The sequence below is a fragment of the Podarcis vaucheri genome (assembly GCF_965113315.1).
Source record: "Podarcis vaucheri genome assembly, chromosome: 11".
NCBI classification, from domain to species: domain Eukaryota; kingdom Metazoa; phylum Chordata; class Lepidosauria; order Squamata; family Lacertidae; genus Podarcis; species Podarcis vaucheri.
Window position 1 is genome coordinate 52,296,461 of NC_138749.1, and position 17,049 is coordinate 52,313,509.

General features: G+C 43.8%; 1 protein-coding gene across 1 annotated transcript; it reads left to right on the plus strand.

Annotated features, from left to right (window-relative positions):
- The first annotated feature begins 659 nt into the window (after window positions 1-659).
- On the plus strand, window positions 660-15,200 carry LYRM7 (LYR motif containing 7). The gene is made up of 5 exons (XM_082191687.1): window positions 660-814; window positions 4,472-4,544; window positions 7,898-7,968; window positions 9,474-9,555; window positions 15,095-15,200. The coding sequence occupies exons 1-5, from the start codon at window positions 800-802 to the stop codon at window positions 15,163-15,165; spliced, it is 312 nt and encodes a 103-aa protein (XP_082047813.1). The 5' UTR covers window positions 660-799; the 3' UTR covers window positions 15,166-15,200.
- Window positions 15,201-17,049: the final 1,849 nt, after the last annotated feature.

Genomic DNA, 17,049 nt, shown 5'->3' on the forward strand with positions numbered 1-17,049 from the left:
TGCTTCATTCAAATCATCTTCAAGGCAAGTTGAGAAAAAGCAACGAGCTCCTCCAGCCTGCATTTTAAAGCCAATAATGTGTGCACAAGCCAGAAGCAGTTAGCTAAAGACAGGGCTTATCTTTGGTTGCAGGCTGCGTCTCCCTTGGGGTGAGCATCACAAAAAAGGAAGACAGTAAAGTCTGCATAAGCTAGCACATATGTAAGTGTAGAAATAATAATTATTTTTAAATGCAACACATCTCCTTCGGGAGGGAAAGGTTATGACAGTGTGACTCGCTCTCGGGCTGCTGTCCAGGTGCTGACCGGCAACTCCGAGGCCCCTGCTCTCCCTTCTGACGGTGCTTTAACTTTAGGCTACGGTCGGAAAGCTCTGCAAATAGAAGTCACCTTAAAGCAGAGGACCGATGCCCTCTGGAAAGCAGGACCTAGAGCCATGCTGCTGTTTCCGGAGGTCTGATCCTCCTAAGCACCACAAGGCCGCTGGCAACAACGTCTACCTTGTACAGTACATCAACCAAACGCGGTTTCAAAAATAAAAAAGCAAACCAACCCCACCCTAAGTCTCCTGGGATTCCCGCAATTCGAGGCAGCGTCGGTCAGTCTAATTTTCTAGCTCTATGGCTCCTGCGCCGCGCGCAGCCGCTTGAAAGCGGATCGGAGGGTAGGGGCCGTCCTCAAGAGGAGGCGCTTCCTATTGGCTGGCGGGGAAGCCGCAGCGTGCGTGAGTGGGCGTGGCTTCGCCTCTGCCTTTAAAGCGTTGGCTGCTGCGCCTGTTTGCTGCTGCTGCTGCTCTTGCGATGAGAAGCCGGGAGGTAAATAGGCCCCCTCTGCGATCACGTGACCTGTGACATGACCCCTCCCCAACTTGGTACCCCACTCACCCAATTGCATTGCTTAGAGTGAGGTGGGGGGGCTGGTTTGAGAGCCTTGCAGAGCTGGGCTTCGGAGTGGGAGTCCCATTGGGAGCTGGGGGGCAGAGGTCTCACCACCCCATATATATATATATATATATATATATATATATATATATATATATATATATATATATATATGCAGGTTTTGGTGTCTTCGGGTGTCTTCCCGTGTAAGAGTCGGGGTGTCTGGGCGACGTTTCGACGAGGTCTCACTCGTCATCTTCAGGCTGGTGCTTTCGGCTTCTTGTTACTGGAACAGAGCAGAGTCTGGTGTTTGAGTTCCTATAAATACTGTTGAGGGGTGTGGTGTATAGCCTCCAACGTTCTGGGCAGAGAGGAAGTTCCTAGATTAGTGTGCCTTTTCTTCTTTTGTTCCTTAATTACTTGAGGGATATCTTGAGTGATTTCATGAGTGATATTCTGAATACCACTGGGTGGGTCATTAAGTGTAGATTAGTTGCTAAAGCTTTCGTGTCTTGACCTCTTGAGCTTGTGAAGAGTTTTTCTGAGAAGATGGCTGTGCTGCATTTAGTTGTGCTCTGGCTTGGCTTCGTGTATAGGGGCGAGCTGTAATTTTGTGCCTTGTGCCAGCCAGATCTGTGTAGGGATTGCAGGGGGGTGCAGCATCCGGAGGTGCCACTATAGTTTGGCTACTGGATGGAGTCTGTAATATGTCTGTGGAGAGGGTCTGGGTTTGGGTCTGGTGTGGTTGATTGGTGACGGCGTTCTGTGTGCCTCTGGTTCTGGTGTCGGTTTTTGTGGGGAGGGCTAATTTCCAGATGTCAGGCAGGCGGGACGTGTCGTCACGCTTGTTCATGTTGTGAGGGTGTTTCTCTATCTCGATGGCTTCCATGATTATTCTCTTGTGGTGATGTTCCATGTTAAAGAGCAATTTGGAATCTGCAAAATTAATTTCGTGTCCTGTTTCTTTCATGTGTTGGAAAAGAGAGGAAGTTTTTTCTTCTTTTTTGACGGCATTCTTGTGTTCTGCGATACGTGCATTTATTCGTCTGTTTGTTTGTCCAATGTACGTGGCTGGGCAGACTTTGCAGGGTATTTCATAGACCCCTTGGTTTTCGAGCTGGATTTTGTCTTTTGGGTTTCTGAGGATATTGGCTATTTTTTGGTTGGTGCAGAAGGCTGTTTTGATATTGTGTTTATGGAGGATTTTGCTAATTTTGTCTGTAGTGCCCTTGATATAAGGAAGGAGGGCCATGCCATTGTTTTCTTCTGTGTCTTGGTTTTTGGGGGGTGTTTCTTTTTGGATTAGCTTCGTAACCTTGTTTTTCTGGTATCCATTGGCGATTAACACATTTGAGAGATTCTGTAACTCAGTTGTCAAGTGGTCTTTGTCAGCCAGGCGTTTGGTTCTGGAGATGAGAGTCTTGGCTACCAGAGGCACACAGAACGCCGTCACCAATCAACCACACCAGACCCAAACCCAGACCCTCTCCACAGACATATTACAGACTCCATCCAGTAGCCAAACTATAGTGGCACCTCCGGATGCTGCACCCCCCTGCAATCCCTACACAGATCTGGCTGGCACAAGGCACAAAATTACAGCTCGCCCCTATACACGAAGCCAAGCCAGAGCACAACTAAATGCAGCACAGCCATCTTCTCAGAAAAACTCTTCACAAGCTCAAGAGGTCAAGACACGAAAGCTTTAGCAACTAATCTACACTTAATGACCCACCCAGTGGTATTCAGAATATCACTCATGAAATCACTCAAGATATCCCTCAAGTAATTAAGGAACAAAAGAAGAAAAGGCACACTAATCTAGGAACTTCCTCTCTGCCCAGAACGTTGTAGGCTATACACCACACCCCTCAACAGTATTTATAGGAACTCAAACACCAGATTCTGCTCTGTTCCAGTAACAAGAAGCCGAAAGCACCAGCCTGAAGATGACGAGTGAGACCTCGTCGAAACGTCGCCCAGACACCCTGACTCTTACACGGGAAGACACCCGAAGACACCAAAACCTGCATTCCTGTACCCGTGAAAATCTACGAAAGCATATATATATATATATATATATATATATATATATATATATAAATATATATGAGGGGGCTATCCCCCCAAAAAAAATAGTTGATGGGAATTCCCAAAGGGTGTGCCATGTGATTGATTATGTGGGGCGGGGCTTACCTTCCCCCAAAAATATTTTTTTTATTCAAGTTGGCATCCCTAGCAATGGACATGGGTGTAGCCAGGATTTATGTTGGGGACCCCCACCTCTACCTGCCTCTGTCCTGCAGATTCGGAATGAAATGTCTCAACGATCGGTGGTTTTAAATTACTTTCTTTTTTTATTATTGTAATAACCTGCAGCTTGGAACTACAGAAAGAGGGAGAAGGAAGTCAAGCTTTGAAATGTCAAAATGATTGTAAAATTAGTGAAATGTATAAACTTGAAAATTAGTGAAATGTATAAACTTGAAAAGTATAAAAAAATTAATTACTTTCTTTTGACCCCAAGTGCTCAGAAAAATCTGTCAAAATCTTTCCACAATTTCTACCGTTAGTTAAGAATTTGTATTTTATTTGCTTGCTTAAAAACTTCCCTAAACAGGCCACCTTCAGTTGTCTTTTAAAAGTCAAATAGTTGTTTATTTCCTTGACATCTGATGGGAGGGCGTTTCACAGGGCGGGTGCCACTGCCAAGAAGGCGCTCTGCCTGGTTCCCTGTAACCTCACTTCTCGCAGCAAGGGAACCGCCAGAGGGCCCTCGGTGCTGGACCTCAGTGTCTGGACTGAATGATGGGGGTGGAGACGCTCCTTCAGGTATACAGGACCGAGGCCGTTTAGGGCTTTAAAGGTCAGCACCAAGCACTTTGAATTGTGCCCGGAAACGTACTTTCTGCTGATGGCCTCTTAGATGGAAATGCATTTTTACTGTGCAGAAGTGGAGAAGTACTCACCATCGTACAGTGGTGCCTCGCAAGACGAAAAGAATCCGTTCTGTGATTCTCTTCGTCTAGCGGTTTTTTCGTCTTGCGAAGCAAGCCCATTGACGGATTAGCGCTATTAGCGGCTTAGCGGATCAGCTGATAAGCGGCTTAGCGGCTTAGAAAAGGGGGGGAAGGAAAAAACCCCCGCAGGAACTCGCAAGACATTTTCGTCTTGCGAAGCAAGCCCATAGGAGATTCGTTTTGTGAAGCACCTCCAAAACGGAAAACTCTTTCGTCTAGCGAGTTTTCCGTCTTGCAAGGCATTCGTCTTGCGGGGCACCACTGTACTGCCTGTGGGCGTTTATCAACCAAGTAGTGCATATTGTACTGCACTGTTAGGTGTCCATGTTGTTACTATGAGGAAGAGTGGCAAGAAACAGCACCATCACTGATCTTGCATATTTGAAAAAAGTGGAAGTTGTTATTTTTCTTCTTTAGCTGCCTACCTCCTGCAAACACACACACACATCTACCTGTCTCCATACTTGACAAAGGTTTATGGTGCTTATTTAGCAATGTAAAGTGAATAGTCTCCTGCTTATGACAATGCAAAAACAAACAAAAAACCCACAATATTCTGTTGCATTTTCAGGTCTTGAAGCTTTTCAAAACTTTGCACAGAACGAGACAACACGTTTTCAAAAATGATACTAGAGCCCTAGAAGGTAAATAAAATCTTTGTTATCTTGGCACTAAGAGCTGTCTTTGGGCACCTTATTAACATCATTGTGGTATATGCTTTTGCAGGGTTTACTACATGACTACTCTCTAGAAGTTTGCTTTCTTGGGGTGTTTGCCAGACTAATAGATTTGTAACTAACCCTGCAAAAGTCATTGGCCTGTCAAAATTTATAATAGTTTGTTAGAGGCTGGAGGAGGGGGCTTCCATTGTCGGGCACCTTTTTCGATTTCTAAATAATAATAATAATAATAATAATTTATTATATATACCCCGCCCATCTGGCCGGGTTTCCCCAACCACTCTGGGCAGCTCCGAATAGAATATTAAAAACACAATAAATACATCAAACATTAAAAACTTCCCTAAACAGGGCTGCCTTCAAGTCAGATAGTTGCTTATTTCCTTGACATCTGATGGCAGGGTGTTCCACAGGGCAGGCGCCACTACTGAGAAGGCCCTCTGCCTGGTTCCATGCTAGATTCAGGGGAGGGACTGAGTGCTGTGTCACTCTCCTCAACAACCCACTTGTCAACATGCAATTTATTACCGCCATTGGCAAGTAGAATTACAAGACTGGTGTTAAGGCCATTTCTTCTGTGACAAACTGTCTGATGCAGCTTGAGGTTAGCCGCAGTATTCCTTCCCTTTGGACTTCCATGTAGCTGATACATGGTGTGAATAACAGGAGGGAAGCTTATTTGAATGAAATACATTTAAATACATGGGAATATAAGTTGTTTAGTCGTGTCCGACTCTTCGTGACCCCATGGACCAGAGCACACCAGGCACTCCTGTCTTCCACTGCCTCCCACAGTTTGGTCAAACTCATGTTAATAGCTTCGAGAACACTGTCCAACCATCTCGTCCTCTGTCGTCCCCTTCTCCTTGTGCCCTCCATCGTTCCATCTTTCCAGGGAGTCTTTTCTTCTCATGAGGTGGCCAAAGTATTGGAGTCTCAGCTTCAGGATCTGTCCTTCCAGTGAGCACTCAGGGCTGATTTCCTTCAGAATGGAGAGGTTTGATCTTCTTGCAGTCCACGGGACTCTCAAGAGTCTCCTCCAGCACCATAATTCAAAAGCATGGAATATAAGTTGCTACAGTATTAATGGAATAATTTAGGCCAGCTATACATACACCAAACTATTTACCTGGCTGAGGAACTAGGGACATGTGAGACACAAACTTTCTTATACTGGGCTAGAGCTCTGGGGTAGACCAACTGCTTTGCATGCAGAAGGGTTCAAGTTCAATCCCCAACATATCCTGGTAGGACTGGAAATGTCCCTTCTGAAACCCTAGGGAGCCCCTTCCAGTTAATGAAGAAAACACTGAACTAGAATAACTGATGGTCAGGTTATTACTATAGCATGATTTTAATATAGCATGTACCGGCATGTAATGAAGCAATGTGACTGACTCTAACATATATGCAGGACTGTTTTCTTCTGAAGCCTTGCCTACCAAAAGCATCTTGCAGTATTGTTGCAAAACATTCTTTTTTTTCAGCTGACAACAATACCATAAGAGATAGTGGTATACAGATGAAACTGATGAAAACCCCAAATCTCTTTTCTGATGAGAGCAGCTTTTGCATCTCATTTGGAAACCAAGGACCCAGAGTCTGGAGGAAGAATGGGGAGGCACACAATGCCAGATGCTTGAAGTCCAATGTGAAGTTTCCACAGTCTGTGTTGATAACACCTCAGCAGTGCCACAGGCTGATAGCATCCATGCCACGCCGCATTGAGGCAGTAATTGATGCAAAAGGGGCCCAAACCAAGTACTGAGTACATGTGCATGCTTCTACTTCTCAGAGGTCCAATATTGCTCTATTTGCAGTCCTTGTTTTGCTGATTTCATTTAATACTCTAATTTTCTGAGATTGTTAATTTGGGGTTTTCATCAGCTGTACGCCATAAACATCACAATTATAACAAATAAAGGCTTGACATATCTCGCTTTGCATGTCATGAGTCTATCTCATATATTAGTTTCACCTTTTAAGTTGAATTACTGAAATAAATGAACTTTTCCACAATATTCTAATTTTCCGAGTTTCACCTGTATTAGCATACTGCTCTATATTTGCATGATGATGTTTGACTGACAATTAATACACAGTTCTTATCACTAGCAATTTTATTACACATTTAAAATGATGCGAGATAGAACCAAAATAGCATATTCTTCTTAAACCGGTGGATTCTACAAAGACTGATTAAATTTGGTTGGTTGTGTGAATTGCGTCATGTAGTGGAATTTGTAGCTAGATTTAAACCTGTACACTGAAGAGCAGCATTTGAGTTTCTCGAAACACATCATGGTATCCTGTATTATCATTTGTCTGTTGGGGAAATGAACTAGATTTTTACCCCAGTCCTACTGCATGCAAATATGACTCTGGTAATAATAATAATAATAATAATAATAATCTGGGTGGCTTCCAAAAGAATATTAAAATACTATAATACATCAAACATTAAAAGCTTCCCGAAACAGAGCTGCCTTCAGATGTCTTCTAAAAGCCTGGTAGTTGTTGTTCTCTTTGACATCTGGTGGGAGGGTGTTCCACAGGGAAGGCGCCACTACCGAGAAGGCCCTCTGCCTGGTTCCCTGTAACTTGGCTTCTCACAGTGAGGGAACTGCCAGAAGGCCCTCGGTGCTGGACCTCAGTGTCTGGGTAGAACGATGGGGGTGGAGACGCTCCTTCAGATATACTGGACCAAGGCCGTTTAGGGCTTTAAAGGTCAGCACCAACACTTTGAATTGTGCTCGGAAACGTACTGGGAGCCAATGTAGGTCTTTCAAGACCGGTGCTATGTGGTCTCTGCGGCCGCTCCCAGTCACCAGTCTAGATGCCGCGTTCTGGATTAGTTGTAGTTTCTGGGTCACCTTCAAAGGTAGCCCTACGTAGAGTGCATTGCAGTAGTCCAAGTGGAGATAACCAGAGCATGCACCACTCTGGCGAGGCAGTCCGCAGGCAGATAGGGTCTCAGCCTGCGTACCAGATGGAGCTGGTAAACAGCTGCCCTGGATACAGATTTGACCTGTGCCTCCATGGACAGCTGTGAGTCCAAAATGACTCCCAGGCTGCGCACCTGGTCCTTCAGGGGCACAGTTACCCCATTCAGGACCAGGGAATCCTCCACACCTGCCCGCCTCCTGTCCCCCCAAAACAGTACAGAATTACAGATTTTTGCATGAGGGTTTTGTGGAATCAAGTCTGCGACTGCAATGGTATGTTACAGGTTTGCATATTGTTAGCATATAAAAGTAGAATCCGTAAAGGACAAAATGTAGAGAAATTAACGTTTCCCTTTCCCCCCCTTTATCCAGCTGCAAGACTTAAGATAAATGAAGAATTCAAAAATAATAAAGATGAGACTTCTTCTGAAAAAATAGCTGAGGTACTTTAATAGAAATCCTTAACTGTCACAGGTACCACCTCTCCATTTCCAAGCTCTTTAATGCACAAATTTGGGGGATTTCTAGCAGATAATTCTCAGTGACTTCATAAAACTTTATTTTTGCCACCACTAGGGGATACACTAGTATGTTGGAACTCTTCCTTTTTTTCCCCTGCCACTGTTGAAGCCTGTGTGTCTTGCTCCTTGCTACGGGAGCAAGGGACAACTGAACCAAAAAACAAAGCTAAATCGCTTACAAACTCTCCTTTGGGTCACGGAACACATTTCTAAATAACTTACTACTTCAATTATGAGCTGAATTATATTGAAAAATTAACCATAGGTGTTCTGTTTTGCCACCTGTAGAGGGCGAGTGAATAAGTCTTTGTGGTTCCCCTTCAGGAAAGTTTTTCCATTCACTGAATTATTTCTTTACAAAGGCTTCCATTTATAAATGTACACCAATTGTGGGAATTCGTAAAGAAGAGCTCTTAAGAGTGGCATTCCTGAAGGTTCTTTTTTTGAGGGGTGGTAAAATAAACCTAAATCAGCCTCTGTAGTAATTTGCATTCAAAACTAGGACAGGTACTCTCATACAGACACAAGATGGGTAAAATGATACCTTGCACTGACCAAATGTTCATGAGTCCACTTGCAGACTCTGGAGCAATGGAAGAGATCACTTTTTGTAAGTTCCCCTCCCCACCCAGTAACAGCTGTGTTTGAACCAATTCATCATAGATGTTTGTGCTTCCTAACCAGAGGTGACCAAGGCAGCTCAAAACCAGCCCTTGAGGATGCATTTGTTAGTCTTAAAATCCCATGGTTTTGTTGTTTTTTAATCCGATAATGTTGAGACCATATCGGGGGGGTTGGGGGGTTGGGTGGGGTGATCACTAAAATGTTAAGGTTGGGAGCAGAAGAGCAAGGATAACCTGTGCTTGAATTTCCTAGCGCGATTCTTTCAATCAGTATATAAAGGTCCTTTTAGGGACCCACTTAAGGGACGCTGGTGGTGCTGTGGGTTAAACCACAGAGCCTAGGACTTGCTGATCAGAAGGTTGGCGGTTCGAATCCCCGCGACGGGGTGAGCTCCCGTTGCTCGGTCCCTGCTCCTGCCAACCTACCAGTTCAAAAGCCCGTCAAAGTGCAAGTAGATAAATAGGTACCGCTCCAGCAGGAAGGTAAACGGCGTTTCTGTGTGCTGCTCTGGTTTGCCAGAAGCGATTTAGTCATGCTGGCCACATGCTCAATTTATTGTTCCCAAATGTGGAGCTGCCTGGAAGTCTGTTGCCAACTCTGGAAAATCAGTATTCCTTTTATTGACATTTGAAATAGTCAATAGTCCTTTCGTTAGTCCTCTTTTGAAAGTTTAAGAGATGAAAGGTGCTGTAGAATTATAAGTGATTTGGTACTTTGTTCTCAACAAGCATAGATGATGTCTTCCAAAAATAATGCTGAGGTGTTCAAACAATTCTCTTTTCCCCCTCCCCTTTTATGAACAGCTTGTGAAAATAGGTTCAGATGTAGAATTTATACTCCGAACATCTGTCCTTCAAGGTGTTCATGTGGATTCCAACCAAGTATGTAAGTAAATAATATTTTTAAGTTGGAAAGTTGTAAATGCTTCATGTCTGCTTTAACACCAAACACTCCTACTTCCTTCTGGGTACATAGCACACTAAATGCATTCAGAATTTTGCTAACCTTTCAAATGATGAAACCAGGTTTCAGGATTAACTGTTGTTTACTTCTATTATAAGATTATCTTCAGCATTTGTGCCTGGTTTGTTTGGAATGAGCAAGCGGTACCATTAAATGCTCAGAAAAACAATGTTGGTTATGAAATTTAGTGAGATTCTAAATAACGTTTAAAAGAAGCAGTAGATCTTGGGAGAACTACCAAAATAACTTTGAAATTATCTTCTACTTCCACAGGAAGAGCACTTGGGTTTTCTTGGTTCTGTCTGTAATTGCTCTTCTTTGCGTAGTTTGTACAGTGGTACAATCTTGGTTCTCAAACTTAATCCATTTTGGAAGTCCGTTCCAAAACCAAAGCGTTCTAAAAGCAAGGCGCGCTTTCCCATAGAAAGTAATGCAAAATGGATTAATCCATTCCAGACTTTTAAAAACACCCCTAAAACAGCAATTTAACATGAATTTTATTATCTAACGAGACCATTGATCCATAAAATGAAAGCAATAAATAATGTACTGCAATCACACAATCAATCAATCAATCAGTAGCTGAACTGGGTTCCACACAGTCACAAAAACAAAAACAATGAACCGCAAAAACAAAAACAGACCTCAAAATAAATAGCAAAAACAGACAGATCTCAGCGTAACACTCAAAACAGGCGTGTGGCACTCAAAATGGAGCACATTCAACTTCCGAAAAAAGTAAAGAAACTGGAAAACTTACTTCTGGGTTTGCAGTGTTTGGGTTCCAAGTTGTTTGAGTACCAAGGCATTTGAGAACCAAGGTACCACTGTATATATGTATTTTTCAATTTATCTATTTTGTTATCTGGGGTAGGGCATTGCTGATTTCCTTGATATTGACAGCTGTTATACTTTTCCCACTAATATCTTAATCTAACAGTGGATCAGAACCAAGGTAGCTCAAGCAGGTCTTCACTCACACAACAAGGTTTGACCTCCTTGCCCTATTTTACCCCAAAATCTGCTCTAGAGGATTGGAGGATCCTCTGGAACAGATCTGAGGAGTGTGCAGGGCACTCGGGGATGAAAAGAAACTGGTGTTCCAATTGCACAGGTGGGTGGACAACATAGGATGCTACCCAATATGTTACATTCATTTGAACAACATATCAAAAACTCGTATATAAAAGAAGAGTGCATGTATTTGCTGTAGATTTCCAACCTCTGCTTTACAGTGAACATGAGATATATAAATACACATTGCATTTCAAAACAGAAATTATCATGTTTGCAAGGAAACAGCCCTATCAACTTAAAGCCAAATCGACACAAATTCGGTTTTCAGTTCTTCACCTGCAGACTTTCAACAACACCTTTGCACCGGCAGGTAATAGCGCTTCGAACTAATAGAGGCCAAGAGAGCAAAACTGAGCCGCTCATCATGCTTCAAACTCCCACTTTGTAATTGCAAGTCTTACTGAGTAGATGCAAGTCAGCTCACTGTCACACCAGTATAAAGGGAAAAGAGAAAGGACCCCTGGATGGTTAAGTCCAGTCAAAGGCAACTATAGGGTTGCGGCACTCGTCTCGCTTTCAGGCCGAGGGAGTCGGTGTTTGTCCACAGACAGCTTTCCATGTCATGTGGCCAGCATGACTAAACTGCTTCTGGAGCAATGGGACACCGTGACATAAACCAGGGCGCAAGGAAACGTCGTTTACCTTCCCGCCGCAGTGGTACCTATTTATCCACTTGCACTGGTGTGCTTTCAAACCTCTAGGTTGGCAGGAGCAGGGACAGAGCAACCGGAGCTCACCCCGTTGCGGGGATTCAAACCGCCAACCTTCTGATCGGCAAGCCCAAGAGGCTCAGTGGTTTAGACCACAGCGCTCTGGTTTGGGAGAGAGAAAGAGAAAGTATACATTATCAGTTGGTGTCGCCCTAGGGCATGCTGCTATCCAGATTAACTCAAAATTAGTCATGCTTTTCTGTATTTGGGGATTTGTTTCCAGCCCCTCTCTACTTTGACCATCATCAGCCCTACCCTCCTAGAACCAGAATGATAGTGGAGAAGAGTTTCCCACCAGGCACCTTTAAGCTAAATTCCTCACCCCTAAGCCATTTATGTTTCAAAAGAGTTTATTCCCTGACCACTGAGAAATAGCTTGCACACATGTGTAGGGACATGTATGCTGTGCAATTGTGGCAGCGTGGCAGCCTCACAGAAGCTCAGTGAACTAGGGCTGGTCTGTGTTGGGGATGGGAGACTGCTCAGGACCCCTGCGCACCCAGTCTTGAATTTTGTCATGGATATAAATGTATGAAATAAGTCAACACTCATGGTATTCACTCTGCTAGCAAGCTTTTTGTCTCTTGGTTTTTGATTGTGGCTTTCTAAGTGGCCCTACTTGCCCGGTTCTTCACAATATCAACTAAATGGATATGTCAGTCAGCAGCCATTTAGCATATTGGACATAAATGTGGAGAAAGTCCAGGACTCTGTTCAGTCCTGAAACTCCCTGAAATGTTTTAGAAGCCTCTGCCGCTGATCACAACCTGAGCTTAACTCACTGGGCAGTGGCAAGGATAAAAGACTGTTCTGGGATTCTTGAAGAGAGAGTGGGATTCAGATCAACACCCTTAAAAAAAAACAGTACACAAACTGGCCTTTTCTCAAAAACAGGAATAGGATTTCCTTTGCTGAAAATGGGATCAGAGTATTTTGGATCAGCAAGGGAGAAGAAAAGAGCCCTGTATAACAAGAGTAAGCAAGAATCACTTGAAGAAGTCGCGTTTCTCCAAACCTCTCATTGCTTCCCACCCGCCTTTCATAACTCCCTGCTCTGACATTTTTCCCTCTTCCCTGCCTTCTCTCCCATCTCCTTGGCAACCGGCGACGTTCCCTTCATTTCTACACCCCTCCCAACTGCCTACTCCCATATAAGGCTCGCTACAACCCATTATTCCTCTTGTCCATCCTGGGCTTCCCCCACATCCCTTTAAAAAGCAAGACAAAAACCTGGACTGAAGATGCAGGGAGGTTGCAACTCAGCTCGACAAATGAGTCATGCCACGCTGCATGAACGCCAAGAGTCTTCCATATAGAACCGGAACCTTTAATATCAGAGCATAGGCCTTATGCCTTTTATTTTCACGTATGGGATACATTTGTTCATTGCGTAAAAAAGCAATGCTGCACCTCTAGGCCCACAACCATAGCAAATCTTCCTTCTCGCATCGTGACATCTATACCTTTAAAAGTGTTCTTGCTGATGGTCCTGTTTGGGGGACCGAATATACAGTGGTGGTGCTGGATTATGATCCCCCCCCCCATGCTGAAATGATTAAGTATCCTGAAATCCATCTGATTCACCATTTGGCTGCATGCAGTTTCCTTCCTGAACATATTCTCTCCTCCATGTAAGCTGGACTTCAGAAAGGGCTCTTGCGTTCCTACAAAAGCGGGAATCTATCGCGACCGGTCTAGCTATGGATGTCTGTCATGGCCCATGTGGAACATAAAACTTCATAAACTGTCTTCTGCAGGGTCAGGTCCACCTAGTCTCATAGTGTCTGCTCCAGGAACTATTAGGATGCGGGTGGCGCTGTGGTCTAAAACATGGAGCCTTTTGGGCTCGTCGATCAGAAGGTTCAGGTTTCGAATCCCTGCGATGGGGTAAGCTCCCATTGCTCTGTCCCAGCTCCTGCCAACCTAGCAGTTTGGAAGCATACCAACTCAAGTAGATAAATAGGTACCGCTGCAGCAGGAAGGTAAACCATGTGCCTGCGTGCTCTGGTTTCCATCACAGTGCTCCGTTGCGCCAGAAGTGGTTTAGTCATGCTGGACACATGACCCGGATTGCTGTCTGTGGACAAACACCGGCTCCCTCAGCCTGAAAGCGAGATGAGCGCCGCAACCCTGTAGTCGCCTTTGCCTAGACTTAACTGTCCATGGGTCCTTTACCTTTACCTTTTTTTACTCCAGGAGCTATCAATATGGCCCATACAGGTCCACGTGCACCCACATAGGCCTTTCCTGGCACTCAGATCCCCTCCCTACATTGAAATTAGTTTTGAAAGAAGCAGTATATTGCAGTTAACGTAATAGACTATGATGTGTGCTTGGTTGCAGGGTGTGTGGGCATCCAGAACAGTTTCTCCAGTTTGCAAGTGTGCCCAATTTTGACTCAAATCCATCAAACCTCCTTTGGGGAAGGTTCCCAGGCAGGGTGGAAGGAGAAAGAACTTGCCCAGGTGAAGACCACCTGGTGGAAACCCTTACACATATGGTTCTTATTTGTAAACTATATGCTGATCTCCGCCAACAATTTCTAGATCAACTCTGTATCCCCAAATGGAAACCATAGTTGGAGGTCATACATTTTCTATTACTGGGGAATGATCAGGAGCTCACCAAGTTAGTGGCTAAATTTCTCTATTTGGTTGTTTGTCGTCAAAATACACTGCAGACGTCTAGGTCTCCCTGGAGACCTAGAGATGTGACGATAGATTGTTCTGACTCCTTTCTTTTAGCAAATGTTTTGTGCCACTGGGGAAGTGGTAATTCTGTATTGATTTGTTTTGGATGTTTGTATGTGATGCCAATAAAAGGTTTGATGATGATGATAACAGACCCTTTCCTTTTGCTGGTGATTCCAAAAAACGAAGCTGGGATCTTGTGTGTGCAAATGATGGACTTTGGTACTGAACTGTATCCCCTTCCCTATTCCCTTGGTCCTAACAGGGATATCTCGGCCTTTTGATTTGTGCATACTACCCTTAGACTAAATGCTGGTACAAAGGAGGTGTATATTAGGGTAGCAGCCTTTGTCAGATTAGGTTAAATAGCCTAGAGACCAGCTCTTGAGCGGGTGCTTAAGGTGCCAGATGGTCAGAACTACAGTAGAGACAAGGGCAGATAAAGGACAACGCAGTCAAGCAAAATAAACTGGCTGCCTTTTTCTCTTGCCCTCCTCCTACCCTCCCACCTTTAATAAAACTGCAGATAAGTTGGCAGCAAACCTCCCTATACAATCGAGCACTTGAATTAAATCAGGCATAGGCAAATTCCGGCCCTCCAAATGTTTGGGACTACAATTCCTATCATCCCTGACCGCTGGTCTTGTTAGCTAGGGATGATGGTAATTGTCATGCCCAACATCTGGAGGGCCGGAGTTTGCCTATGCCTGATTTAAATGCAAGGCACTTGTTCAGTAATGCTAAAATTTGTTTTTCTTTGGGCACAGTTAATTGGCACGCTACCAGAGCAACAAGTCGGTCAAGTCCTAATTATACTTATTGCTGTGGCACAAACATATGGATGCTTCTAACACACAAGATATAGGTATATATCCACTCTGCAAATGCCTTTAAGAAAAAGAAAGTTGCTATAGTTTGACAAACGGCTTATCTCCCTTTGTAAAGATCATATGAACTCTTACAAGTAACCCTTTTCTCTTCTAGTGCTTGTACCAAGAAAAGAACTGCTGCTGGACAACGTGCCTTTTAGCGACACACCGAAGCAAAAATCATGAATTGGGGAGAATAAAGGTTTTTTGGTCATTATTAACTGCAGTGTGACTTCTTTCCTTGCATATTGAGATTTCTTTCCTGGGGAACCTTCAGCCCACGGGCCTAATCAGGTCCAGCCTGTGTCCCCATAGGTGACATCCTATGTGACATCAGGTAAGAGGCAGAGGTGACAAAACTGGCAGGAGAGGCTTGCTCTCTTGTGATTGGCTGTGAGAACAAGTCAGCTAAGATTCTCTATGCAGGGGAACTGTGCAGCCAGCCAATCACTGAAGGGGCTTACAAAGAACCCTCCCTAACACTGTACCCCCTCCAAATGACATTTCAATTTAATTTCTAGTATCTGTGTGAACAGATGGTTGAGAAAGTCTTGTTCTAAAATCTTCTCAATTTCTACAGCAGGTGGTGCTCTTCGATATTTATATTCAGAGAATGAATTCTGAAATGAATTCATAACTGCTTCCTCTGCATATTTACACCTAGTAGTAAGTAGCTGCCTTTAATTCAAAAGGTGAGTTTGGGAATATTTGATTAAACAAGCTGGTCCATCTGTGTTCACGGAAGCTTACTTCCAAGAAAGGGTAAATAAGATTTAAATTTCAGTCCAATGGCCAGGAATGGTGGAAGTTCTAGTCCAGCAACATCTCAGAGGGCCACAGGCTTAAATTTCATTTCATTTCACTTTTAATTTGTATACACAAGGCAGTTTGCAAGCTGAAGAAACACAAAATAAACAGCTACGGTCAAACACATAATAACAATCTGATCCAATGCAGAAAAAAAGTCACAGTAACTTTAAAATAAACAACTTATATCAAATAAAGCAATATTCAGTAATCCATTAGAATATAATAGTAAACAGTAAAATCAACTATGAGCAAATAATAATTGAACTGTTTAGTAACTCTTTATTGTAACTGATAAGTGTAAACTATCATCAATAAGAATAACGGCACAAAATATCACAGAACATACAAAACCATGTGAAAGCATCAAATTGAGAAACAAGGACACACAACTTATAAATTATTTTTAAGCCCTCTTCATTCCTTTGCAGGCATTTGGTGCCCTTTTTGTTTTTAGCTCCTTAATCTCTAGCTATAATTAACAGCGTAACTGAAGCCCCATAGACTATTATTTTTGTCGCTTGTGTCTTTGAGCATCAAGAAGTATTTGCTGGGGAAGTGATAGAGGATTCTGTCCCCATGAATGGGGAACCTGTAACTCTCCAGATGTGGCAGTCCCAGTCATCCTGACCAGTGGCCAAGAATGGTCCAGCAACATCCCAGAGGGCCACAGGTTCTCCATGCTTGATTTTGCAGGATCCCAGCAACAGACACTCTCTTTTCCTCAACCCTATATAGAATATATAGCATGGGTTGACTTGCACAGCCTTTTTGCCCAGTGCTTCCCAACAACAACTACTACTACTAATAATAATAATAATTTATTATTTATACCCCGCCCATCTGGCTGAGTTTCCCCAGTCACTCTGGGCAGCTCCCAATCAAGTGTTAAAAACAGCATTAAATATTAAAAACTTCCCTGAACAGGGCTGCCTTCAGATGTCTTCTAAAGATAGGATAGCTGCTTATTTCCTTCACATCTGAAGGGAGGGTGTTCCACAGGGCGGGCGCCACTACTGAGAAGGCCCTCTGTCTGGTTCCCTGTAACCTCACTTCTTGCAATGAGAGAACCGCCAGAAGGCCCTCAGCGCTGGATCTCAGTGTCCGGGCTGAACGATGGGGGTGGAGACGCTCCTTCAGGTATACTGGACCGAGGCCGTTTAGGGCTTTAAAGGTCAGCACCAACACTTTGAATTGTGCTGGGAAACGTACTGGGAGCCAATGCAGATATCTCAGAACCGGTGTTATGTGGTCCCGGCGGCC

Bases quoted from the DNA above. Each gene is read 5' to 3' on its own strand.
- LYRM7 (XM_082191687.1), top strand. The intron at 4,545-7,897 runs GTAAATAAAATC...CCCTTTATCCAG, and splicing joins TGATACTAGAGCCCTAGAAG to CTGCAAGACTTAAGATAAAT. The intron at 9,556-15,094 runs GTAAGTAAATAA...TTTCTCTTCTAG, and splicing joins TGTGGATTCCAACCAAGTAT to TGCTTGTACCAAGAAAAGAA.